The sequence below is a fragment of the Muntiacus reevesi genome, chromosome 1 (genome assembly GCF_963930625.1).
Source record: "Muntiacus reevesi chromosome 1, mMunRee1.1, whole genome shotgun sequence".
Taxonomy (NCBI): Eukaryota; Metazoa; Chordata; class Mammalia; order Artiodactyla; family Cervidae; genus Muntiacus; species Muntiacus reevesi.
Genome location: NC_089249.1, coordinates 126986849 through 127013376, shown reverse-complemented (window position 1 = coordinate 127013376; position 26528 = coordinate 126986849). Strand labels below are relative to the sequence as shown.

Genomic DNA, 26528 nt, shown 5'->3' with positions numbered 1-26528 from the left:
TCATCGGATGTGAAATGGTCCCTGAAAAATGCAAACTCAGGAGACAGGTTCAGAACTTGGGCCTTCTTAAGATTTCCAAAGTCTGGTTCCACCACTCTGTAGCTGTGTGACTTGTTTCCCAATCTGTACATGTGTACACACACACATGTACTGTACACATACTATACATGTACACATGTACTGTACATGGGTCAGTAAACAGACAGTAGCCCCCCACCATCCCCACCCATGGTTTTGTTTTCTGTAGTGAAATGACCTAAGGTCAATCGTGACCTGAAAATATTAAATAAACAATTCATGAAGTTTTAGACCGCACATCATCCTGAACGGCAAGATGGAATCTCACGCTGTCCCTTTACCTAGCATATCCCACCCATTAGTCACGCAGTAGCCATCTTGTTTACATAATATTGACTGTCCTGGTATTGCTGTGCTTGTGTGTCCAAGTAACCTTTGTTTCACTTAATAATGGCCCTAAAGTGCAAGAGGAGTGATGCTGGCAACTGGGATATGCCAAAAAGAAGGCTTTTCCTTTAAGTGAAAAGGTAAAAAGCTATCTGTTTAATAAGAAAAAAATTGTAATGCTGAGGTCGCTAAGATCTACAGGAAGAACAAATCTATTAAACTGTGGCAGAAAAAAATTCATTGAAGTTTTGCTGTCACTCCTCAAAATCCAAGTTACGGCTACAGTGTGTGACACATGGTTGGTTAAGATGGAAAAGGCATTAAATTTGGACAAGGTAATTTTGAGAGAGGTCATTCATGCTCACTTTCATTCAACATAATTGTTCTATTTTATTAATGTTGTCACTCTCTTACTGTGCCTAATTAATAAACCTTATAACAGGAAAAAAGCATAGTACATATATAGAGCTCAGGATGATCTGCACTTTCAGGAATCCATGCAGGGAAGTACTTAGAACATATCCCCCATGGGTAAGGGGGGCGGGGAACCACTGTATAGTTCTTTTCACTCACAGGAGTTTGCAATAATGTATTTGCAAAGTACTTTTATTAACAACTGTACTTTCCATTAGAATATAATAACCAGAAGGGTAGGACTCCTAGGTGTTATGCCCACAATCACATTCTCAGCATCTATTTCTATGCTTAGCATGTAATACATGTTCTATGTTTACTGAATGAAGACAGCAATTCTAGGTGACTGTTTCCTTTTTCACATATGCAAATGTTATTTAATTAACTTCCTTTATCACTGTAGGTTACTTCTGTATCTGTTTATTTTGCAGCAAAAAATAACATTGCACACAACCAATTTTTGCTTGGTGCTCTATATTTTAGTTTCAATTAGTAAGTGGCTGATAAATGTGTTTAGAAATAAAAAAATTTCTTAACCACAATTTAAACAATGATTTGTAATGACCATGATACTTCTGAGAGTTCAGTGATTTTGGAATGTATCCTTCTACACATCAAGATTTTAAATTATTGAATGAAAGAAGTCCAAAGTACTAAAACCATGGAAAAAACATGCTTTTTATAAAAACCTTTAACCTTTTAGTGTGGTATTTACTGAATATTTTGATAAAATGCATAAAAAATGAAATGTAGAACATACCCATTTTCTTGTAGTACTCTTCCCAAGCCTTGGTATAATCAACCTGTCCAGCTGGCGCTGGATTCTGCTGATCTCCTTATTCAGGAAAAACATAAAAAAAAATTATGATTAAGATTTCTAGAAAGCAATTTTGGCCCTCCTGGGGTTATTTTTGTATATGTGTGAGAGGTGTTGGGAGTAGTCTGTCACAGGGACTGAGGGGAGGGAAATGCTGTGTGGTAGTGGCATCCTTGCTGGTGTCAAAGACCCACCCAGGATTCTGGGGGAACAGAGATAGTGGGCAGAGAGATGGTCTATTTATCTAGAAGAGTAGTTATACTGAACATATAAGTAAATTCATTGGTCAAATAAGAAAACACACTGAATATACCAGGCCTTTCACCATGTATAAGCATGGAAGACAGAAAAGCTAGGAAAAAACTTTCAAGTCTTAGAATAGAATTGCAGGTTATATGAATGTATAGTTTAAGAAATATATACACATGCATATTTATGTATTTTTATATGTACGTAGGTATGCATGCATGTAAATTCATTTCCTAGTTCTGCACACTGAATGGAGCTAGTAGCGGTCACACTTCAGTGACAACGAACACAACTGTTTAGCTTCTAAATACCATCATCTACTAAAAATCAGGGCTCCTTGGAAAAATGGTTAATTCAAGGGCTGAAGCTCCAAAAGCACAAAGTAAGCATCTTATTGCGCAAGAAAGCAGGAAAGTGCTTAAAGAAATGACAGGCATGTCAAAAGAATACAGGAATATAGGCGCCATCTTTTTTTTTTTTTTAAACTAGGTCAGCCCTGTCTTTAATCCTTCCTTTGGGAAGTCTCAGTGCACATCTTGAAGGTGTTCCCGACTGGCCAATCCTAGGGCAATCTGGCTAAGTTTAAAATATAACCTACTAAATCCACACTGACATAAAGAAATAAACAGAAAAAAAAAGTAAAGCTCTTTCTTATAGTAAATATAGTAAAATACCACCTAATAAATGTAGAAAAAATTATATTTGTAATTGAAATTAGGTAGGCAATATCAACGAACGCTAAGGCCTTCAATGAGGAACAGAATCCTAAGTTTAGCTGAGAAATCTTAGAAAGTTTTCTAAGGAAGTTTAGCTGTGGTGTTATGTTTTGATCAGAAAGGTAACTTCTCTTTGCTATAATAGTTTTATAATTTGTACTAGTTCTTTATTTCTGTTCTCATTTGTTTTAAAAAAAGTTAAAATTATAAATCACATCTAATCAAACTGAATTGTAAAACTTCTACTGTGTCTTTAAGGAAAACAATGAAATTATCCCACTTGTCCTGCCAAAAAGAGAATAGAACAGTGGTATAATCACAGTATAACTCTCCTGCTGCTGCTATAACTCTCCTGACAATATTAATTTCAAAGAGAAAAATGGTGATCTTATAGAACCTTGGCAGACCTCATTCATTTTTTTGCACTATTCTTGCCATATTGTATGTAAGCAGGAAACATGATCATGACCTCATCTTCATGAGAAAAGGTTGAAGGGACCTATGGTTGACCCATCACAAAAGGTCTGTACTCTTTTGAAAGAAAAAGATAGGAATTCTTTTCGATTGGCGAGAAACTGTTGGAACAACTGGTGAAATGGAGTAAGGGCTATGCCTTGGGATAGTAAAATGTATCAGTGTTGATTAACTGATTTTGAATGCTGTGTGATGGTTATATATTTTTTGAAAAACACAGAAAGGAGTACTTAAAGGTAATGGGCCATTAAGTCTACACTTTGGTCTTAATGATTCTGAAAAAGACTAATGACAATAGATATGGACACATAAGATAGGGTGATGGAACAAATGGGGGGAATATACACATTTAACAGCTAGGTTATCTGGGTATTCTTTGTAATGTATCTTACAACTTTTATTGGTTTACCAGTTATCTCAAAGTAACTTGTTTTTAAAAAGTGAAGGCTACTTACTTAAGCTATTAACTGAGTATTATAAATATGGGGGTATTATACACTGATGTACTTCATATATAATTCCAAACACAAGTTTTCACTTCTATATAAAAAATAAAATTCTTTAGTTACCATAGTTACCTTGTCCATTGGTTTGGGTTGTAGCTGGTGCACCAGCAGGAGCTGCAGGTGGTGGCTGTGCTTGTTGCTGATAATAGTGAGCATAATAAGCAGCCCAAGCTGCTGAATTTGGATCCGTTCCTGTTTTAGCTAGAATAAACAAAAGTTATGCATTTGCATCTAAAATCCACAATCAATTAATCACACACACACACCCCTCTCTAACAAATAAACAGAACTCCAAGTTAACTGGACATTAAAAAATAGAAGGTGAAAAAAAAAAATAGAAGTTGGAAACTTCCAAATTCTTCTATTATTTTTACTGCCACAATTATCATTTATTTTAGAAAACTGAGGCTCAGATAAGTTCCTAGAAAACTAGCTCGTGGCAGAGTTGGGATAGGAATGAAGATCTTTTGGTTTCAAATCCAATGCTTTGTCTTAAACCATCCTGTGTGGTTTTCCTAAACCAGGTTTGCCTCAAGCACAACAGTCCTTATGAAGAATTTCCAGGCACTAGCCCGCACAAGATACAATTATTTTGTAACTATGAACCGTCCTATCTTCTTTCAATGAAGAGTAAATTAAAAAATCTTGGAAAAAGAAATCGAGATTAGCCGTATTTCATCTCATCATATTCAAGTGATTATCCTAAAAGATAAATTTGATATCACTGTCCTATTTGAAATTCTTTATTTCCTGGTGTCTTCAGGACTAATAAGACTTTTAAGGACAGCATGTCATTCAATGTTTTTACCAAGACTATTTGGACAGTCTGGCTTATACTTTCCTTTCCAGCCTCTCTCTGCCGTCAGTATGTTTCCAACACTCAAGGTCTGAACACAGTAAACTGGCTGTATTTTTCAAGTCATCATGCTCATATCTGGGCCTTTCAGCATGTTACGCTTCCTGTGCACTTGATTGTCCCTCACTCAATTCGTCATAAAAAACTGATTCATTAACGGTATGGGACTTTTCAGTGAGAAAAAGAAATCCTCTTACTGATTCTCTTATACTTGGGAATATCATAGAATGCTATACCTTTATTAGTTTATATCCTCAAGAAAAATCCTGGTAATTTCCTTAATCAGTCTATATCTATATGAAAGCCAGTCTACACATATGACTAATACATACCGAGAACTTACTAAATTCATTCAATATAATATTCATTCATCATTTTATAGATAAAACAGACTTAGAATGGTTCAAAACTTGCTTGCTATCCCATAATTAGTAAGTTGTAAGAGTAGGACTTATTCAAGTCTCTTACCTTCTGAAGTCAAAGTTATGGGACTTACTACACAAATCTTTCATAATCCACTGGTTTTTTATAGGAAGATTTAATTCAGAGAAAACTGACTTTATTGTCAATACAGGGCCACATTAAAATACCAGGGTATTTAACACAAAATCACAATTTCATTTAAATAAAATATTTTGGTTTTACAAGCAATATCTAATCCTAGATGCTATCTTTTAGCTAAATGGGTAAGTAACTTCTTTCCCAAAGGCACTGCTGAAAGCCACACTGAGTAATACCAATTCTTAGAGGAGTGGTGACTTCACCACTACTCCAAGTGGGAAAATGAGATTGTGATACAGAGACCACTTCTTTTTTAAAAAAAGCAAAGGAAGATCAGCTTTTACTTTCTATACAGAGATAGTCAAACATATAAACCATCTTTTTTTTCAGTAGCTTGAATGAACAGAAAATAAAGCTATATATAATTTTTGATATTTGGTCTTCATCAGCAACTCTCACTTCAAGGGCATGGCCTCATACAAGGACATCAACTATTCCAGGCATAAAGTATAGATGAGCTACATTTTTTTTGGGGGGGGTGGGGTGGGGAAGAATAACTGCTTTACGATGTTGCGTTGGTCAGAGTCCACTTCTTATTTCCATCATTTCTTTCAATCTTACTACTTACCTGAACAGAGCACCCAAATAGGTGCAATCCTACAGATTCAAGTTAACCAATATAAATCTGCCCCTTAACTTTCTCAGTCTCTTCAGTGGTGTGATTCTTCGGCTTAATAACACCATGCCTTAGCTTACAAGAGGGAAAGAAAAGTTCTTCCATTTTTAAAGACTAACTTTTAGACTATTATACAATAAATCATATTTGACCTTTCTTCTGATAAGTCCTTCTATTAAGTGCACAGTATTGCTAACACCTTAAGTACCCTCTTCTGCCTCATACTCAGACGTCAGCACACTTCTTGAATGTGTGAGAGCTAAGGTTATTTGCTGTCATGTTATATCACTGTATTCCAAAAAGCATACCTCTTATCATTCGAAAGAGCATGAAAAGTGAAAGAGAAAGTGTGTGTCACTCAGTAGTGCCTGACTCTATGTGACCCCATGGACTGTAGTCCACCAGGCTCCTCTGTCCATGGAATTCTCCAGGTAAGAATAGTGGACTGGGTTGCTACTCCCTTCTCCAAGGGATGTTCCTGACCCAGGGATTGAACCCAAATCTCCTGCATTGCAGGTAGATTCTTTACTGAGTTACAAAAGGCATACCTCCTACGAACTTAAAGTATGTTAAATATAGGACCACCCTCAAATACCAGAAATGTTTAATAAACTTCACTAAAACAATTTTATTCAAATCAATTTAGCTGTTTATATATATATATATATATATATATATATATATGTGTATATATATATATATACACACACACTAGTATGAAAAGGAATCCTTAATTCACTACATTCCTTGAAAATACTCCAGTGAAAAGGTACACAGTAGGTGAGAAAAAAGGATCATAAAAATGACTGGTTTCAATGAATTCCCTCTTTGCCCATAATGGAAAGAAAACTACAGGGTAGGAAAAGATTCATGAATAGGATAAAATGTAACAAATGCATAAATCCTGATCTGAACAGAAAAAATCTTTATCTAAATGAAATTTTAAGAGTTCCAACATGCAGATATTTAATACAGGCCTGACTTTTACTAATATGTGAAGTTATCATATCAGGAATACTAGAATAGACAACTTGCATATCTTATTTGAGAATCTATAAGTTTAATGCCAAAGTATTAAACACTTCAATTGACTCACATAATTTTGTAAACAAATGTACATTATTCTTTCAAGGATAATGTCACATTTAACAGACGATATATTTGATGGCACTAGCTTCTAAAACCTAACACACTGTACTTCTTCCTATAGCTTTGGCTTTTAGTATTCAGCTGTATCATTTCAGAAACAGAGAAAGCCAAATGTAGGTAGAAAAAGACTCATGAAAACAGACCATATTCACAACAGTCTTATTTGCTATAGTAGAACCAGAAGCTAACACTCCTGTTAAAGGAGTGAAACAAGTATAGAGAATGCACACAATATAGAATCAACACTAGAATACTTAATGAATGTAACAGAAGTGGAAAGCAAAAACACAGATTATACCCAAATGATAATCATCTTTTACCTGGATCTGGAGGGGCTTGTTGCTGCCAATGTGGATATGCATTTCCCCACCCTTGGGGAGCATAAGGGGCTGGAGGGCCACTGAAAAGACAGAAATCAATTTAAAAATACAATTTACCAAATCTGAAATCTTTGAGGAAAAGCCAAGAGCAAAACTCAAAACTTACTGAGGAGCAGGCCCAGGCGGTCCTGGATTATAAGGTGCAGGGTTGTATGGTCCCATTGGAGTTCCTGGTCCAGGAGGCCCAGGAGGCCCATGGGGGCCAGGGACGCCATGGGGCCCATGGGGTACAGGTGGCCCTAAAGGATTTACTGGGCCCTGCAGAGAGACAAAAACACAGAGACAATAAAGGTCAAACATCTCAAAGTTCAGATAACCTTTCACTGCTACCCCTTTACCTACCTGCAGTCTAAAACTTATGTTTTTCAAATTAACAGTATTAGCAAAGACCTGATACATTTCCTTTATCTTTTACTCTTTTCAGACTACTTCCCTTTCCTTGTACAATGTTTACTTTTACTATTTCCTTTATCACCTTAATCACGGAAGCTTACCAAACATCGAGTTCTTCCTTTACCCCTTCTCTCTCTGCACCAACTCTACATCTACTCTCCTAACATTAAGCAGACAAACATCTTAACAACATAGTGAAACGGCTGAATACTTTACCAATCACGAATACTAAACCAATAATATTTAGCAAGTTCTTCTTCAACAAACTAGCCCTCCTCCTAGCCCTTCTGTCACTGAATCCCATTTGAATCAATAATTTAAGTTCATTTTCTCCCTTACCCTTTTTCATAATTTTCCAAATATAACAAAGATTCCCTTTTAATTGATTTAATAAGTCACAGACTATTTCATATCCATTTCATGTTACAGCATAATTAATAATGCTTAGCTGATTCCTTTTTGATAATCCAACTTCTAAGGACCACTAGATTCACCTGCTCTAAAATAAAATACAGTTAGTACTCACCATGTGACAATTTGGATCAAAATGCTTAATCTATTTGGTTGTCAACTTTCTCACAATAAAACTAAACTTCAAGACTTTTAAAATCCCTTTATTAACATTATCCCTCACTTCTATTAGCCATAACCTATCCTTCCAAAGAGTAAAAAAAAAAAAAAGATTACTGGAAAAAAAGTAGCAACATTTTTATAGGGCAGGCACGCTTTTAAGTGATAGACACACATACTTCAAACATTTCATCCCAATAACCCTGTAAGGTAGGTATAATTATTCTCACTTTCAGAAGAACGAGAGGCAAAAAAAGTGTAAATATCTTCCTCCAAGATCACACAGTCAGTAAATGATTGAGAGTATTTTGAACCCAGATAGCCTGACTCAGGAGTCCATGTTCTTAATTGCTTTTCCAGAACAACCTGTCTTGTATGTCCATCAATCCAAATGCAATCCTAATTTTGCTAATGACAGCAAAATCCAAAACCAAGGTGCACTAATTGTTCTTCTGGCATCAATTCTTGCCATTACCGAGTTCAACAGTTACTTTCCTCATGTTTGTGAACAATTACACTTATTCTCCTTATCAGAGAACTTATATTTGTGTATATTTTTAAGGTATTCTTAGTGTCTTTTCTACATCTATTTTTGTTTTCCCAAGCACAGAGAACACCTCATTCAGAGCACGGCAAACATCAAGGAGAATTTTCCTATGATATTCTAATTATTATTAATAAATTAAGAAGCTCCCTCACAATATGTTAATTCTTCACAGTAAAATAACCATAGTAAAGCAGTATTTTGGGGGCTCCAAAACCACTGCAGATGGTGACCTCAGCCATGAAAATAAAAGACGCTTGCTCCTTGGAAGAAAAGTCATGACCAACATAGACAGCATATTAAAAAGCAGAGACATTACTTTGCTAACAAAGGTCTGTCTAGTCAAGGCTATGGTTTTTCCTGTAGTCATGTATGGATGTGAGAGTTGGACCATAAAGAAAGCTGAGTGCCGAAGAATTGATGCTTTTGAACTGTGGTGTCAGAGAAGACTTTTGAGAGTCCCTTGGACTGCAAGGAGATCCAATCAGTCCATCCTAAAGGAAATCAATCCTGAATATTCATTGGAAGGACTAATGCTGAAGCTGAAACTCCAATACTTTGATAAGAGTTTTGCCACCTGATGGGAAGAACTGACTCACTGGAAAAGACCCTGATGCTGGGAAAGATTAAAAGCGGGAGGAGGAGACGACATAAGATAAGACGGTTGGATGGCATCACCGACTCAATGGACCTAAGTTTGAGTAAACTCTAGGAACTGGTGATGGACAGTGAGGCCTGGAGTGCTGCAGCCCATTGGGCTGCAATGAGTTGGACACGACTGAGTGACTGAACTGAACTGAAAGCACTATTTCCTCATTCTTTTCAAACTTGGTTAGGCATCAGGATCACCTGGAACATTCTTCTAAAGTTAGACACTGGGCCCTCCTGCAGACATTCTGAACTACAACTATGTTACATGTCGAAATGTAAAGCACACAAGCTGTCTACATTCCAAATTCCCCTAGATGACTGTCTGGAGCCAGTCTAAGAAATAGGATAATGTGAAGTTCTACTGTAATGAGGGGGGGGGCATCTGATTCTTCTTTGCCTCACCAAGGTTGCCCTTAATAAATAGTAAGCAAGTAGTAACAGTCACCAAGTAAGTCCTTAACAAATAGTGACTTCTGGTTAACTATCTATACCTTTTAGTATTTTTCACAACCCTCTACTAACCCTAATGTTATAACTCAAGTAATGTCATCTTGTCTTATTTACCCACACTCTAGTACAAGATTTTGAATACCTGTAACTATATAACTTTTTTTTTTTTTTTTACTGCTGAAGAATTTTTCTATATTGTTATGTATCTATTATGTGATCAGATCTATAATTTTAGAGTAGAAATTTTCATTTTTCTTACAGGAACATATGAATTAATGTCTTATTTAACTAACAGAACCTGTGCTAACAACAGAAAGTTTAAAGCATACTCACACCAATCTTTTCTTCTATGAGTTGCCGAGCATAGTCTATTTGCTGTGGAGTGCCACGAATTGTAAATAACTTCATATTAGGATCTGCATTAGGTGGAGGATTTCTCTGAAGTTCTATTCTTGCACCAGACTGTTGGCTTATGCTTTTTATGGTTTCACCCCCTAAAATCAAAACACAGTAATTTCTTTAAAGATTCACAGGATACAAGTGGAGTTATTCAAAAGGAACCTTAATTGGTTACAATTAAGGAAGTTTTGAACAGTATCCCATCTGCCAATATGCTATTAGGAGTTTCCATTTATTCTACACTTTAAATTAATTTATGTAATATATAATCAATCATAAATTTTAAAGTTTTAAGACATAATTTAATATGTCTGTATCCAACCTTAAAATGAATTATAGCATCAACACTTGGTTCAAAGAAATTGCTTTTATAAAGCAATGAGAACTAACACAATGACTTAAAAATTCAAAAATTTAAAAACACATGTCAGGAAACAGCAAAATAAAAACACTCAAACCATTTTCCAGGTGAGAAGAAAAGTTTTTTACACTAATAATTAAACTGCTGATCCTCTTCTCTAGAAACCAATGTGATTCAAATCCCACTCTGGATTTAAGTGCATATAAGGCCGTTCATTTAAGCTTTAGCTGTTACATATCAACCATATCAGCATTAAGAACACTTTCCTACTAAAATACAGCCAAAGAAAAATCACTGCTATTCATCTACAACAGTAACAGAAATGGCATCCAGAAAATCAGATCAAGTGTTAAATTATTAACCACACATTAATAGTTTTAAATACATTGCCTTTTCCTATTATTAATCCAGTTTTCCCAGTTGGGACAATGAAATTAAATTCCTGTAGTCCACCAGGTGGTCCCATGTTCCAGTTGCCTTGACCTCTACCTCTTCCTCGACCACCAGGTCCAGGTCCACCAGGATTACCAGCCTAAAGAGGGCAAAGACAAAGTCAGAAGAGTCAGAAACTCTTCTTTCCACAATAAAATTATCACATGTCTATTTTCCTCAACTTTCATTTTCCTAAATCTGAAATTTAGAGAAACTGGCAGACGCCATTCACCCCCAAATCAACAAACCACCATCATCTTTTTATTCTTTTTTACTGTGGTGAATAAGCTAGTGCACTTATGTGGCTGTCCTCCTGCTCCAAGATGTGTACCTTAAAGCAATTTAAACTTTCTAGCAATTAATAAAGTTTCATCAAACAGATTTTGATTTAAAAACTATGGAGGGGCACTTCCACATTTAATGAAGGAAAATATTCTTTAAATGAAAACAATGAAAATATTAACATTCTATCAAACCTGAACACTTCGAAGAAGGTCTGTAATAATTTCTGCAGCATGTTGACATCTGTCTGGAGGTCCTGTTATTTGTGCTATTCTATCAGGTGTTGTTCCATCATCTTCAAAACAATGAAACCAAATTGTATTAACATTAAATTAATGAGTGTCAAAAGAAATTGCCAGTAATGCTTAGAAAATAAAACGTAAGTACTCACCTGGCTTAAACTGAATTCGAACACCAGCATCATTTTGTATTTTTTTAATCATCTCTCCATTTCTTCCTATTACAATGCCAACAGCAAATCTTGGAATGGGGACCTTATGCAAAGAAAACTAAGTATTAGGAAAGCCACTTCCTGAGAAATGTATCTGCCTCAAACCATAGAAGCACTATGTTTATACAGAAGAGGTTAAAAAGATACAAAATACACTGCATTCTAAGTAGAAAAGTTGGTGGGTGGTGTTGGTACAATACAATATTAGAGAAGGCTATGGAAGACAAAGCAGGAAAAATCCTACTTCCTTCATGGACTAGCATTCAACCATTTCTGAACTGGTATTTTTACTTACATCTATTCCTTCATTTCCTCCTATTCTTGACCCATACTCATTTCGAACTTCTCTGAAACCACCTTGATCACGAATTAACTCTAACACCATCTCCTTGGCTTGCTGAAGTAGAAAAAAAATTACCCAATTTAGGAAGCGTGTCTCAAAACATTGTAATTATTCACGTATGTTTTGCCCGCTGCCATCCACCCCAAACCCCTCTCTGTAAAATATAAACTTAAGTTTACTTGAACTTTGTATGGGTCTCCTGTAATCCTAAGAGGTTTGTCAGCACCAGTATTCTGAGGTCCATCTTGGATCATAACCATTTTAACTCCAGCCCGTTCCTGTTAATCATAGAAATTAGATGGATTAACAAAAGGGGAGAAGGAGGAAACAGGCTTCAAAATAGAAAGTAATCATTTTACACAATAATACCTGAAGTTGTTTAATAGTCTCTCCCCCCTTTCCAATAACTAATCCTGCTTTGCTAGCTGGAATCATGATTTCTTGAACTGCATTTCCTGGCCCATCACCATGATGGAAGCCAGGGGCTGGTCTTCCTTTTTCAACAATCTGGTCCAGTAACCGTTTTGCTGATCTGTTAACAAATTAATAGTCAATACAAAATAATCAGGTATTTCATCCATCCCAATTCAGATTTAGGTGGCCTAAAAGTAAATTTTAAAAATTCAAAGGAAATATCAATATCAAAAACTGAAACCATGCAATAAAGTTTCCAGGTATATAATCTTCAATATTTTTAAGAACAGTATGAAACTTCCAAGAAGACATACCCTACTTCTAAAGTTATCTCAGAATAAAGCTCATTCATCTGAAAATTAAATGATGCATTTATTTTTAAAACTTTACTTTGGTTACTAATGTTAAAATTTATTTGTTCATTCAACAAATAATTTAAATAGGTCAACTATATATGCCAGGTACTATTCTAGGTTGGGGTTACAGCACTGAAATAGTCAAGGTATTTGCTGATGTGGCTTAACTTTAATAAATAAGTAAAAACAGAAGGTTAAATAACTCATTTGTTAAGTGCAATAAAGAATATTAAAGCAAGATAAGAAGGACAGATTGTATGTGTGTGTGAAGGGATGCTATTTCATGTAAAATAGATGAATGAGGAATTCCCTGGCAGTCTAGTAGCTAGGACTCTGCACTTCCACTGCAGTGGGGCATGAGTCCAATCTCTGGTCAAGCAACTAAGATCTGGGCAGCCGCATAGTAGTGATCAAAAAGTAAATAAATAAAAATAAACAAAAACTTTACTGATACGGAGACATTTAAGCCAAGACCTGAAGTACAGGAGTGACTATGAAAACATCTGGGGGAAAAACATCCCAGGGAGAAGAACAAAAGGATTCAAATGAGAAACATTCTTGGTGTCCTGAAAAAACAGAGAAGAGGCTAAACAGAAAAGAGACTACTAGAACAGAGTGGGCTGGGAGAATGGCAAAACATGCAGTGAGAAAGGTGGCAGGGAACCTGAGCCATAATAAAGACACTGACTTCTACTGTAAATGGGAAAGAATTAGAGGGTTTTGAACAAAGTAGTATATGAACTGACTCACATTTTAAAAGGATCAGTGTGGCTGTACTATAATTGGACAAAGCTAAAAAAACAAAACAAAACAAAAAACGGAAACACCTTGCAGTAACACAGGCAAATGGTGCCAGAAATAAGATGACATGGGAGGTGGCGAGAAGAGACTGAATTCTAAATAAATTATGAAAGGTAAAATGACCAAGAGTTGCTTATGGATAAATGAGTCCTAAAAGAAAGATCAAAGTATTAGAATAGTTGTCACACAATGAAATGAGATGAATTAGACAAGTAAAAGAAAACATATGGACTGGAAAAACAATGATTCTGTTTTTAACAAGCTAAACTTTGAGATGTCTAAAAGACATCCAAGTGGAGAGTATACTGAGGAAGCAACAGAATATATACATCTGGAATTTAGGGAAAGAAATCAAGTCTGAAGATTCAAGCAGTGACCACCTTTTAAGTTTTTTGGTAAAAGAGACCTGAAAAATAGAAATGTGGGGTTCAAAGATGATTTTATGTTCAGATAGAGGGATTTTTAAAGCATGTTTATGTGCTTTTAGAAATTTTCTAGATAAGGGGAAAAGTAATAATGCAGAAGAAAAGTTGGTTCAATTGCAGGGACAATATCCTTCAGGAAGGAAGAACTAGAACATGATTTTCATACTTACTGGACAGACTCGGGTGTCCCAGTTAACATACAAGACCTTTCTGGAAGGCCACCACTGTCTACAAGTAAAAAGAAACAAAAATCTTAGGCCAAGAAAAGAGTAACAGCATCATTTTCACTAACAACTTTAAAAATGCTAGTTTTCTTGTGACTTTGAAAATTACAGCAAGAGAATAACATTACCAGGAGCTATCTGTATTTTACATCCAGATTCCTGTTGTATGCGTGAGATCTGTTCACCTCCTCTGCCAATTACTAGTAAGAAAAAAGAAAATTATTTGCTGAAAGGTTTTAAAGCATATTTTGATTATGTCTTTTCAAAGTTTAAAAAAAATTAGATTACTTACTAAATCCAACCATTCCATCTGGAACTTTGTATTCTTCTGTCATTACAGACCTGCTAAGAAATGACAGAAACTAACATTTTTCTTTGAAGAAATGTAATCTGTTTACAAATAAAAATAAACATAGAAATCTAACAGCTTCTACAAGCTTAAACTAAGTTTGTAGGCAAACACTTAAAATACTCAAAAGTAAAAATATGAGGCCTATGTAGCTAAAAAAGCAGATGGGGTGCAGTTCAGAAGTATCATTTTAAGTTATTTTAATCCTCTTTAGTTTTTCCAAAGGGTGGCTAATTCCACCCATCCTTCCAAAGTATAAATGTATTTCACTCAAAAAGAAAACTGATCATTCACTATTACCTATTTGAGTCAAGGGAAAGGATTCACACACACACAGACATGTATATTCACTACATACTAACTTGGTTACATTTCACATTGAATTCAACTAAAACTTGCAAAATACTCTTTGAAAAGCTTTTATTTTACTATACCTTTGCTGCTGATGCATCGGTGGTAACTGTGTTCCAAAAGCTGCCAAAAAATTAAATGAAATAAAAATTATTTTATTTAAATTGACAGATGTTTAACAATATAATCATTTAAAGCAATTCTACAATCTTCCCCTGACATAAGACAACATTTTGAAAAGAATAAAATTTTATGCAAAATACTTAAATCAACAGAGCTGGCAAGAAACTCAGCGAAAGGGCAGACATTATTAGCAATAGCATTAAAAAATGTCCTTTTTCAAGTGTTGTTAAGCAACAATTAAGAAATGGAACTGTAACACTTATGCTCACAGCAGCAGGATTCACAATAGCCAAGACATGGAAATAATCTAAATGTCTGTTGACAGAAGAATGGATAAAGGGAGATAAGGTATATATACAGAGTAAAATACTATTAGCCATAAAAAAGAATGAAATATTTGCATTCACAGGAACATGGATGCAACTAAATATTACCATACTAAGTGAAGTCAGAAAGAGAAAGACAAATACCACATGATATCACTTATATGTGGAATCTAAAACATGACACAAATCAATCTATCCAAGAAATAGAAATAGACTCATGGGCAGAGAACAGACTTGTGATTGGTGGAGGGAGGGCTGTTGGTGGAGGGATGGAGTGAGAGGTAGAGGTTAGCAGATACAAACTATACATATATATGGATAAGCAACATGTTCTTACTGTACAGTACAGGGAACTATATTCAATATCCAATGATAGACCATAATGGAAAATATAACAACTATCCATCAACTAAAAAGTGGGAGTTATAAAACAAATTGAATACATAAAATGATTTAGCAACCAAATCTTATAATATACACACTGCCATAACAGAACTGGAATATTATAAAGATAGAAGGTATAGTTTTACAAATAAATTCATTCAAAAAGAAAATTTATGGCCTTCAAATAACTTCAAAGATACCACAAAACACAGGAACAAAATCCTGTTATTAAAATCCAGTTTTTAACCAAATTTAAAATAAATACTTACAGTCATTTTGAGGAGCAACTTTCTTAGCATCTGGCTGATCTGCAAAATTAAAGAGTCTTTTAATTTTTTGCCAATAATATAATATAAGACTCAGCTCCCCCATACCCAATCAAGAACACCAATATAAACATTTATTGAAATAGCTGAGGGTATGGTTTATCATTTCAACCAAAACCACCAAAACTCAGCCCAAACACTTAGGAATCGAAACAAAGAAAACTACACTTCTTTCATGCTCTTCATGTTTAAAAGATGCACAGACATTAAAAGAAAATTCTTTTTACTGAATCAAATCACTGACCTTAACGTATGTCAATCACTTTAGAATGATACAAGAAAGTATTTAGTCCATTAGTTAGTAAACATCACATGCTAAAGTCTAATGATGCTTCCCACTGTAGGAAATGAAGATTGGAAGGAAAAGAACCTATCAAAATGTGAAATTTTGACATATCAAAAGCTGAGTGTACCTGACAATGAACACAAAGCTATGCAAAATAAGTTAAAAAAAAAAAAAATCACATTACAAGGCAATCTCAAGCTAAACTGTTCTACTGTTCCTAACCAAACATTTCACAGCATAAACAGCATAAACTTCAGCAGAAACTCAACAACTACATGACTTCATCTTTATCTACATCCTTTACACACATGAATACAATGCATTCCTTAGAATAGGCAACCTACAGCTCAAAGTACTACATTCTCCTCCCCCCTTCAAACTTAAATGATTAAACATCAGAATGTTGTGCAGCAAAAATTCAGACACATAATCCAAGAAATATTTGTGTCCATTTAAGAATCCACTGGTTTATTTCACGTTTACATACTGAACACAGGTAATAAATAAAAATTCCTGCCTTTAAAAGGAGAGGGCATTCCCTCCCAGTGTGTTGTACTGCTCGGACTTGTCCAAGAGCCATCTACACATAAAATAAAAAGAATACATTACATACAACATCTGAAGCATCATTAGCTCATTTTTTTTTGTATATTAAAACCTCACTATAAATGTGAAAGACACTTAAATAAAAGGAAACCAAGTACTCCTGATCAAAAGCTACAAATACATTCTATAAGCTCATTCAGAATCCTCCTTTAAAAAAGAATAAAAGAGCAAAAAGAAAATGTATCAAAATTCATACATCAAATCTAAAATAAAAAATACGTGCAGACTTCTAAGTTCAGAAGCTTCAACAATTATGTTTTTTTAAAAAATACAAAGCACTGTATATCTACTGTTTTAAGCCACATTTTAAGTTAAACCTGAAACACAAAACAAGGTACTAAAGCAAACAAAAAGGTAACGATGGTATAACCTGCAACACACGAAAGTAGCAATCTATATAGCAACTTCAACCTTTAAAGTGAAATCTAAAATAACAAAGTAATGAGAATATAGCATCTCAGATTAATTCATGTATGATGAGAAAAACCAGTGAAATGTTTCCTAGACTTTTACTTCAGTATATTAACAAGTTGTCTGTGCAAACTATCAATCTGGCACAATCCTAAAAAAGGAAAAATGATGTCTTCTACTAATACAAAACTGGCTGGTTAACTCAAATTTTACCTACCTTGTTTAGGTCTCTTTTTACCCCCTCTCCTTCTGAGGCCAATATAACCCTTATAATTTTAGGAACCTTATAATAAAAGCAACGTTTCAAAAAAAGAACACTTAAAAAACAATGAAAATCACTTCAACTAGACACTGTAAAACAATTTAAAATATTTATGGCTATAACTTACCTCCATCTTCCAAAGGTCTTTTTTGTCCCCCATAACCATAGTCATTTGAATTCAGTGACGTACCAGCATCACCTCCAATTTTTGCTGCAATCTTAAAAAACAAAAACACAACACCATCAAGGATAGCATCATAGCTTTAACTATTCATTACTAAATTTCCTCACATATGCTAAATATCTATCACGTAGGAAAATTAACCTGATAGACAAATTAATTCAATTTATTACTATCATTAGTAACTTCAGAAAGTTAAATAATCATCATCTGAAAGTTTCTCATATAGCTCTATAAAAACAAAAGTAATCAATTAGAAATCTTTAGAAGACTGACTAACGAACTTTGAGGAAAGTCTGACTCCTAATTGTATCTTCTCCATGACCATGTGTTGGCACAGAGAGAACAGCTGTGAATAGCTTATGAGATGCTAAGGCTATGCTGCCTAACATGGTATAAAACGCTAGTCACATCTGGTCAGTGAGTACTTGATATGTCTAGTCCAAACTGAGATGTACTTCAATTGTAAGAGACACACTAAGTAGTGAAACTGTGGAACAAATAAAAAGAATGTAACGCATCCCCCCAATTTTTATACGGAATACATTAAAATGGCAATATTTTAGGTATGTTGAGTTAAAATATGTAACTTGCATAATACTTCTTCTAGACAATCTTTTCCTAAGGATACGTTGGAGGTGTGGGGGAAACCTGGGAAGTTGTACATCTAAGTCTATTATAGAACCATGTCCTGGGGCAAACGTCATTTAAGAAGTACCAGCCTCACAAGTGAGGCAAAACTAGGGGATATTTATGGCATTTTTCTATGAAAAAGGAAATGGAAGTAAAATTGCTGAGAGCCAACAAACCAAACTCTACACTGTAATAAATGTTTTATACTCATTTTGTCACTGAATCACAACAATTCTATGAGATAGAGTGCTTATAAGATAATTATTTTACAACTGAAAAACATCTCAAGAGGCATAGTAAGTCAATGGTGAAGTTCCAATTTCTAGAGTTCCACTGAAATTACTGAAGGGGTAGTCACCAAAGATGGGTGATGCACTGATGCTATTCTTTGAATCCTGAGTTATGTTTGAAATTTTCCATGATAAAAGTTAAAAAAGTGAAACTTTTGATAACTGGAATTCTTCCAAAGAGAGATCTTGATGTGGAACTAAATCAAGTGCCTCAAGCTTCACTGTAATTAGAAAACTGTGAAGGATTAAGTGTATTTAACAACATGAATTCAAAATGTATCACATAAATCCTGATCCCATATACCAAATATATTTCCTAGGGTTCCCAGATTTTCCTTTGTCTCACCTGTAAATGCAAACACCCACTACAAAGCATATTAGGATTAAATCTAAAAATGTTTGATAAAGAGATATTTCTTGATGCTATAGCTTTGGTCACTCTAACCTACTACCTTAATCATCTTTTACTTTCTCAAAAGCTTATTTGTATATTTGATCTAATTAATATTATTTTTTTGAAAATTTTCCTCATCACACCTGAAAACTGCCTTTCCACTTCAGTTTTAAAGCAATGAGCATCTGAATTGTTGCAAAGGAACTAAGGTGCTGGGCACTGATTTATAAGGGAACTATTCCAGGTCTGAGAAACAACAATATAAATGAAGGAAATAGTTTAGGCTGGCAATACCTTCTGCAATTAGCTTTTATAAATACTCTGAGTTTGCAAAGCAGCACTCCTTGAACTCCAAGGAACTTCTGCATAGAAAAAGGATACTTAATTGGATACCTTCCTATTTATTGAATAGTTCTAAAAATATCCAAATGAAAACTGATCATTAAGTTCACTCAGAAGAACCAGTTAACACCATCTCAAAAATTCCAAACCAACACAAAAACATTTTTTGTGTGAAGTTGCAACCCCATGGACTGTAGCCCACCAGGCTCCCCTGTCCATGGGATTTCCCAGGCAAGAATACTGAAGTGGGATGCCATTTCCTTCTCCAGGGGATCTTCCTGACCCAGGGATCAAACCCACATCGCCTGCATTGGCAGGCGGGTTCTTTACCACTAGTGCCACCTGGGAAGCCCCCTTCACTCAAAATGTCAGTGAAGAGTTTTTAGTAAAAATACCACTTACTATTCGATCAGTTAAGCATACATTTGCTAGGTTACTTCACAGGATTAATTTAAGAGAAATAGTAATCCTTAAACTTCAACCTCTAGCTATACAAATTTCTTATGAGACCAGTAGAACCAAGTATAGGCGACTTCTTTGATTTTAATTTACAATAAAAATACGAGTGTTCTATTTGGACTCTCCTTACTTCTCAAAAGGGTAAATAACTTTTGTATTTTCATTGTTTTAGCATTTTCCACCTTTCTTCATTGATTATTCCTAGAATCCAAGAATTTTGGAGTTGAAAGAAAATTTAAGAGATTCAGTCATACCACCTGAATTTCAAGATTAAAACAATAAAACCACAAACAACAACACACAAAAGGCTGACTTTTAGAAGTAATTACCTAAATGCCCAAAATGACTATCTCCTAAGTTTCAGTCTACATACTTCCTTAGGCTTTGGGGTCCAACCGTGATTTGGGGTCAGTGGTAATTCTGGTTTTACTGCTTTGTGTCCTTGCCAAATTTCCTTAAGCATTTTGTGCCTCATTCATCTTCTGTGTACAAAAGAGATAGTTTCTCCACTTACCTTGTAGGATAATTGTAGGAATTAAAGGTCATACATTTTGAAAGAATGCAATTATTTTCAAAACAAAATTTCATCACTAATTCATTAAAGATATGTTAATTCAATTTAACAAATATTGAGTACCTACTATGGGAAAGGTCCTAATGGATTGTTTCCATGCACCAGAAATGTGAAGAGGTTAGAAATATTACCAGGCCACCATTTCATTAATATTGTCCCCTCTCTATAGTCCTAAGTCTTTATTATTACAATCAAGTTTTGCTATCCTATCTCAAAACATGTTACTAAAAAAAGCCCCCAAAACAAAACTCTCAAATGCTAGTTTTCACTGAAGAGAATAATGGCAAGTAAAAAGTTAAGAGTTCTATTTTATAAATTTTTCTTTTTATTCAAACATAGTAGTCTGAATTACTTTCACAATTATCAAGGAAGAGGTTTAAAGAATTGAGTATCTAACAACTAATTTAATAGTTCTTTAGGGGGGAAGTGATGAGGGTTGATAATCTTGCTTAACCGCAATCTACTACTCAGTCTCAGATTTACGTCTATCTTCATATAACTTTAAGCCGAAAAAAGTAGATATATATTAATTTTCTAATGTTTCAGGGATAGAACTTATTATCAGTGTGATCACTAAATATCTAGTCAAAGAATTTCAACATCACCCTCTACAGATAAACTTGAAATAGCCAAATATAATTTCTAAACTATACCGTTGGAAACCCTAGAGAAGCAATTTGGTGCCCTTGTGTTAGATTTAGCTCAGAGAGTATTATAAAATCTGAAAACTTCACATTTAAAAAAAAGTTATTAGAATTCTCTGGAAAAAAGACTGGGCTCCACTGCCAGATGGCAACAATCAGCTGGAGTGAAGGCTACGAGCTTTAACTAGATAGGGTCCAGGGACCCTAATTATTTGTTCTGCTTTCCTGCATAACAAAGAACTGTTCAGCTGAAATGCCAATAGATTTCCCACCAGCATGTAGCTCTTTGAAGGCAATAAGCTGTTCTTATACCTCTTCCTTCCAAAGAACATAGCATAATACTCTGGACAAAGAAAAGAAACTTAAGGTTAGATGGAGATTTTGGAAATACAATTCAGAATCCATTTAATACAAATAAGGAAAAAAGGAGTTCAACTATTAACCTAACTTGTTCCTTCAGCCCAAACTCCTTTCCCTATACTCCACCTGAGTAATCAGACAAGCAGCTACAACCAATATATATATGGAAGCATTCTCAGATACAATGAGAAGGGGCAATTAAACTCAAATGCTCAAATTGAGAATATGAGATTTAAGATCAATTCTGAAGAAATAAGCAAATCACAGCAAAGACACTTGTAAACGCTATTGCAGGACAAGAAATCCATAGTTTGAGGACAATTTCTATATTAAAAAAGCATTCTAACTTGGTAAGAAGATTGTCTTCAGAAGCTGTATCCATCTGCACTTTTTCTTACCTCATTTTCCACCCTCCTTACCCACCCAACCCTATCCTCCAATGACTTCACTCTCAGGTTCTCATCTTCCCCCAAACCCCCATACCTTAGTGAATGCTGCTTCTTTATCCACTGGTCAAACTCTCATTCTTTAATGCCTTGCTTAAAATATCAGTCCTTTGGCCGTAGGGTACCCCACTCCCTTGTGATGTGTACAGTACCTGATTCACAGCAGAACTCTATAAATGTTTACAGAACAAACGGACGAATTAACAGTGCCTAAATCTTGTCTACGCTTTGAAAGCATTAATCAGATACTACTACTCTTTTGCATTTGGTTCCATGACTCTATCATGGCTTCCTAGAAAGCAAAAAAATCCAATTAACACATTTAAAAAAGTCTCCAGTATGGAAGTATAGTGTACGGAACAAATTGATTCAATGCGCTGCTTGAATAAATTAATTCTTGTTGAGTCTTCTCTAAAAACCCCTCTAACAGGGTTGCTGTGATTATATTAACGTCTCAGTCACTATTTCAAACACGATCAGAAATAGTAAATAAAAATTAGGCAAACAAATCGAGTAATTAGTGTTAATGGTACCCCCCTGCTGACTACTTGGAAAATTTCTGATTATAAACAAGTACAGGTACATTTTTATTTATAATGTGTTCACATTATAAAAATATGAGCGATATGCTACATCACTGCAGATTTTATGGATTTTGAGTCAAAAGATCCTTTAATCCAACTAGGAGTTAAAAAAAGTAAGTTAACGAAGTGAACTCCTAATGTTATCAAAACACACCACAAAATTGATTTCTGATTACCATTAGCTTAACACTGTATTCCAAAAATGTCTAGCATCTAATACGCATCGTGTCACAAAAATTCTTACTTTTGCTTTAGACACAAGTTCATACCGACATCATACATTTGAAAATTACATGAAAACTACATGAAGGTAAAGTTCAAATTAAATCCTAGAGTACAACGGTACTTCTTTTTTTTAACAGCTCCCGTTTGGGAAAGTGCCTTCAGGGCAAATGTACGCACCTACGTAATACAAAGAGTCCTGGTCAGTTTACGACTCTGAACTGAGAGGCAGATTCAAATTGAAACTTCGGGTATGAGGACCTGAAGCCATTTTGAGAAGAGGGAAGGAGCCATAGAACACGCGTAAATCCCGCCGTGAGGAGGGATTCCAGCCCGGGATACTAGTGCTACCGTAATTCTCTTCCTTGAATGTGTGAAAGTGAATGATACCGAAAGATTAGCTGCGGGAGAGTTCGAATGGGCTGGAAGCTCTAAGGACTGCTTTAATGACAGGTCCCATCCCTTACTATGGCTCCTACAGACGGACCCTAGTCCTTTCCCAAACTCATTACTAGAAGCTTCCATGCTATTGTGTAAAACTACGCGCGCTTTATCCCATGGAGGTGGATGTTCACTCAGAAGAAAAGGAAATGCTAACTCCTTGGGGAAAAAAGCGCGAGTACCGCAAAAGCTGGAAAATAACCTAAAGCCATCTTCGCAGAGCATGCGTTGGGGTTCAAAGTGGCTCACAGACTAAGAACACAAAACCCGAATTCCAGCTTCTAATCAGTATTACCAACGTGGAGAAAGGTGAGTCTTCTCACATTTCAGAGGCCGGAAGGGCACTTCTTTCCTCTTCCTAACGCGCGAGAAGTAGCGGCCTACTCAGCCAGCGGCCAATTACCGTGAGCTGTCGGGATCCCGCCGCGCGGTCCTGACTTACCTGCCGGGCTCTCTGCAGTGCATCTTTGAAAGCATCGTTAACTCCTCCACCACCACCGCCGCCGCCTCCGCCACCGGCTGAGCCAGAGGAGGGTGGAGGCACTGTTGAATAGTCTGCCATGCCTACACTACAGTTGCCGCTACCGATTCTTCCCAGTGACCTCTCAGCCAACTGCTAAGAAAGAAAGAAAATGGCGGCCGTCAAGCCTGTATCGCATTCTTGTGCGACCATCGTGCCGTAAAGGGGCGGAGACTGAGAGAAGAAAATCTCGCGATGTTTTGAGGCAACGCGCTAGCCTGGGGGAGAGAGGCTAGAAAAAGACAGGCGAGTAGACATCGCGAGAATTGTCTTTATATTTCGCGAGAATGGGGTTTACTTTGGCACCGCCTCTTTGTGCATCTTTGGGCTAAGGTGGTACGGTTTTCCTACTTGGGTGGTGGGTAAAGACTCGTGGGGCGACTGCGGTTAGGTTTAATTTTTGAAAGCCTGGAGGAAAGGAGTAGTGTCTTATTGACCACCGCCTCAGGGAGTAGAGTGGGTGGATTTTTTCACCGAGGGTCATTCTGTTGTATCCTTGGGGAAGCAGGTGACGTCGACAGGCGCAACGGCGGCGCAACAGTGTCTCGAGAGCGCTGCGGCCGGGAGTGCGCCTGGGAGAGAGCGCGCCCCGGCCGCCGCGAGGTGATGCTGCCGAAAACGTCCGCCCGGCCTAGCGGGAATGCGGCCTGATTTTCAGGGTAGTAAAGTGTCCCTGTATTTTACTTCTAGATGGTCAGTTTGGAGTTTTATCACAAGCGGGGTGAATCCAGGCTGGAGGCCTTTAGTTCTAGAGTTTATTTCACAAAGGTTTTATGTAAATATTTTGGATGAGGCTGTGACGACATGGTTGCTCATTTCTTTAATTTTTAGAAATGTGATTGTTCCTAAAATGTAGCTTTTGCCGGACTTAGTAACCTAATATCGTATGTAACCATGGCCAGTTTTATTGAGGTCCTTATAGTTATGAACAGCATCCATTTCTTGACAAAAATTCTTTGTGGCTTCTTAAAAAGTGTCCCAAACCTGTGAGAACTCAAATGTAATTTATTGTCATCTGGGGACTAGGTGGTTATTCTTATGTATTTTCTGTTATCTTAGGTTACCAGATAATTTCCTTTTGGAGCATATCGTCACACGTATTTTACTGCAATAGTAGTAGTAGTTTAGACTCATTAGTAATAGTTTCAGACACATTACAATGCTTTAGGAGTCTGTTACAGTGATTGTATTTCCCTCTCTGCCTCCATTTTTTCCGCTTAGGTAACAAAGAATGAGGTAAAATGAACTTTACCAACTTTGTTTGGTATTTACTTTATATTAGTTTATATTATAAACTTTGTTTAATGAATCAGTTCTCAAAAGTTTTTGTTTAGTCTCTCAGTCATGTTTGACTCTTTGCGACCCCTTGGCCTGCAGCACGCCAGGCTTCCCTGTGGGTCACCATCTTAAGGAGTTTGCTCAAACTCATGTCTATTGAGTTGGTGATGCCATCTAACCATCTCATCCTCTGTCATCCCCTTCTGCCTGGAATCTTTCCAACATCAGGGTCTTTTCCAATGAGTCAGCTCTTCTCAGCAGGTGGCCAAAGTATTGGAGCTTCGGCATCAGTCTTTCCAATGAGTATTCAGGATTATATCCTTTACGATTGACTGGTTTGATCTCCTTACTGTCCAAGGGACTCCCGAGTCTTCTCCAGCACCACAGTTCTGAAGCCATCAGTTCTTTTTTATTGTTCGGCTCTCACATTCGTACATGGCTACTGGAAAAACCATAACTTTGACTATACGGACCTTTATGGGCAAAGTGATGTCTCTACTTTTTAACATGCTGTTTAGGTTTGTCATTACTTTTCTTCCAAGGAGCAAGCGTCTTTTAATTTCATGGCTGCAGTCACCATCTGCAGTGATTTTGGAACCCAAGAAAATAAAGTCTCACTGTTTCCATCCTTTCCCCATCTATTTGCCATGAAGTGATGGGACTGAATGCCTTGATCTTTATTTTTTGAATGTTGAGTTTTAAGTCTCATGCTTTTTCCATTGCTAGTCTTAGAGTAATGGAGAGAAATATGTGCTGCAGTCTTCCTTACAGCTGAAGTTAATGTGTCCACTTGCTCAAGGCCCAAAATAAGTCAGATAACAGTTACATGCACGCAGATACACGTGGGCCATCATTCTCCTATTATTAGCTTTTCCTACCATCTTACAGCTCTGATTATCTTTTTCAGTGTGCAGCATGGCCATCTATTTCGCTATAGGGGAGATTTGTATTTGGAAAAGCAGTGCATGTGTTGGGCTACAGATTTAAATGTAACCGGTAAAAAGAAAATCTAAAAACAGTGTTGAGTGGTATTGCTAAATAGACTTCCTTCAGTTGTTCTTCGAGAAAGTCTGCCCAATAAATGGCATTTGTTAGTCAGTAATTGATTTTTTGATACTTTGTTAATTAGACATACACCAGTTAGTCCTTATTGACATAGTCACAGAGTGCTAATTTACCTCCAAAGAGATAGACTTTATGTATACCACAATTTTAGTTATCTCTAAATATTAAAACATCTGTTTCTGCTTTATTGACTGTGCCCCCACCCTTATGGCAGAAAGGGAAGAAGGCTAAAGAGCCTCTGGATGAAAGTGAAAGAGGAGAGTGAGAAAGCTGGCTTAAAGCTCGACAATCAGAAAACCAAGGTCATGGCATCCGGTCCCATCACTTCATGGCAGATAGATGGGGAAACAGTAGAAACAGTGGCAGACTTTGTTTTTTGGGGATCCAAAATCACTGCAGGTGGTGACTGTAGTCATGAAATTAAAAGGCTCT

The 26528-nt window shown here is 36.1% G+C and overlaps 1 protein-coding gene across 19 annotated transcripts in view; it reads right to left on the bottom strand.

Moving 5' to 3' along the window:
• FUBP1 (far upstream element binding protein 1) overlaps window positions 1–23902 on the bottom strand; it is a 33498-nt gene extending 9596 nt beyond the window's left edge. For 5 of the 19 annotated variants that reach the window (XR_010659715.1, XR_010659716.1, XM_065910504.1 and 2 more), the window contains exons 1-19: window positions 23676–23901; window positions 17791–17881; window positions 16902–16964; window positions 16042–16080; window positions 15023–15062; window positions 14532–14584; window positions 14368–14439; window positions 14186–14243; window positions 12389–12551; window positions 12199–12297; window positions 11972–12073; window positions 11617–11719; window positions 11420–11520; window positions 10902–11043; window positions 10085–10245; window positions 7250–7401; window positions 7084–7163; window positions 3645–3782; window positions 1580–1654 (exon numbers count right to left, since the gene is read on the bottom strand). Coding sequence is in view for 16 of the 19 variants with exons in the window: in XM_065910504.1 (XP_065766576.1) it covers window positions 1580–1654; window positions 3645–3782; window positions 7084–7163; window positions 7250–7401; window positions 10085–10245; window positions 10902–11043; window positions 11420–11520; window positions 11617–11719; window positions 11972–12073; window positions 12199–12297; window positions 12389–12551; window positions 14186–14243; window positions 14368–14439; window positions 14532–14584; window positions 15023–15062; window positions 16042–16080; window positions 16902–16964; window positions 17791–17881; window positions 23676–23795 (1852 nt within the window). In the remaining 3 variants the exon portion in view is untranslated. Of the gene's footprint in view, window positions 1–1579; window positions 1655–3644; window positions 3783–7083; window positions 7164–7249; window positions 7402–10084; window positions 10246–10901; window positions 11044–11419; window positions 11521–11616; window positions 11720–11971; window positions 12074–12198; window positions 12298–12388; window positions 12552–14185; window positions 14244–14367; window positions 14440–14531; window positions 14585–15022; window positions 15063–16041; window positions 16081–16901; window positions 16965–17790; window positions 17882–23675 lie in introns of all 19 variants that reach the window. The other 14 variants (XR_010659711.1, XM_065910475.1, XM_065910488.1 and 11 more) reach the window with 13 other exon arrangements.
• Between the last annotated feature and the right edge of the window lie 2626 nt (window positions 23903–26528).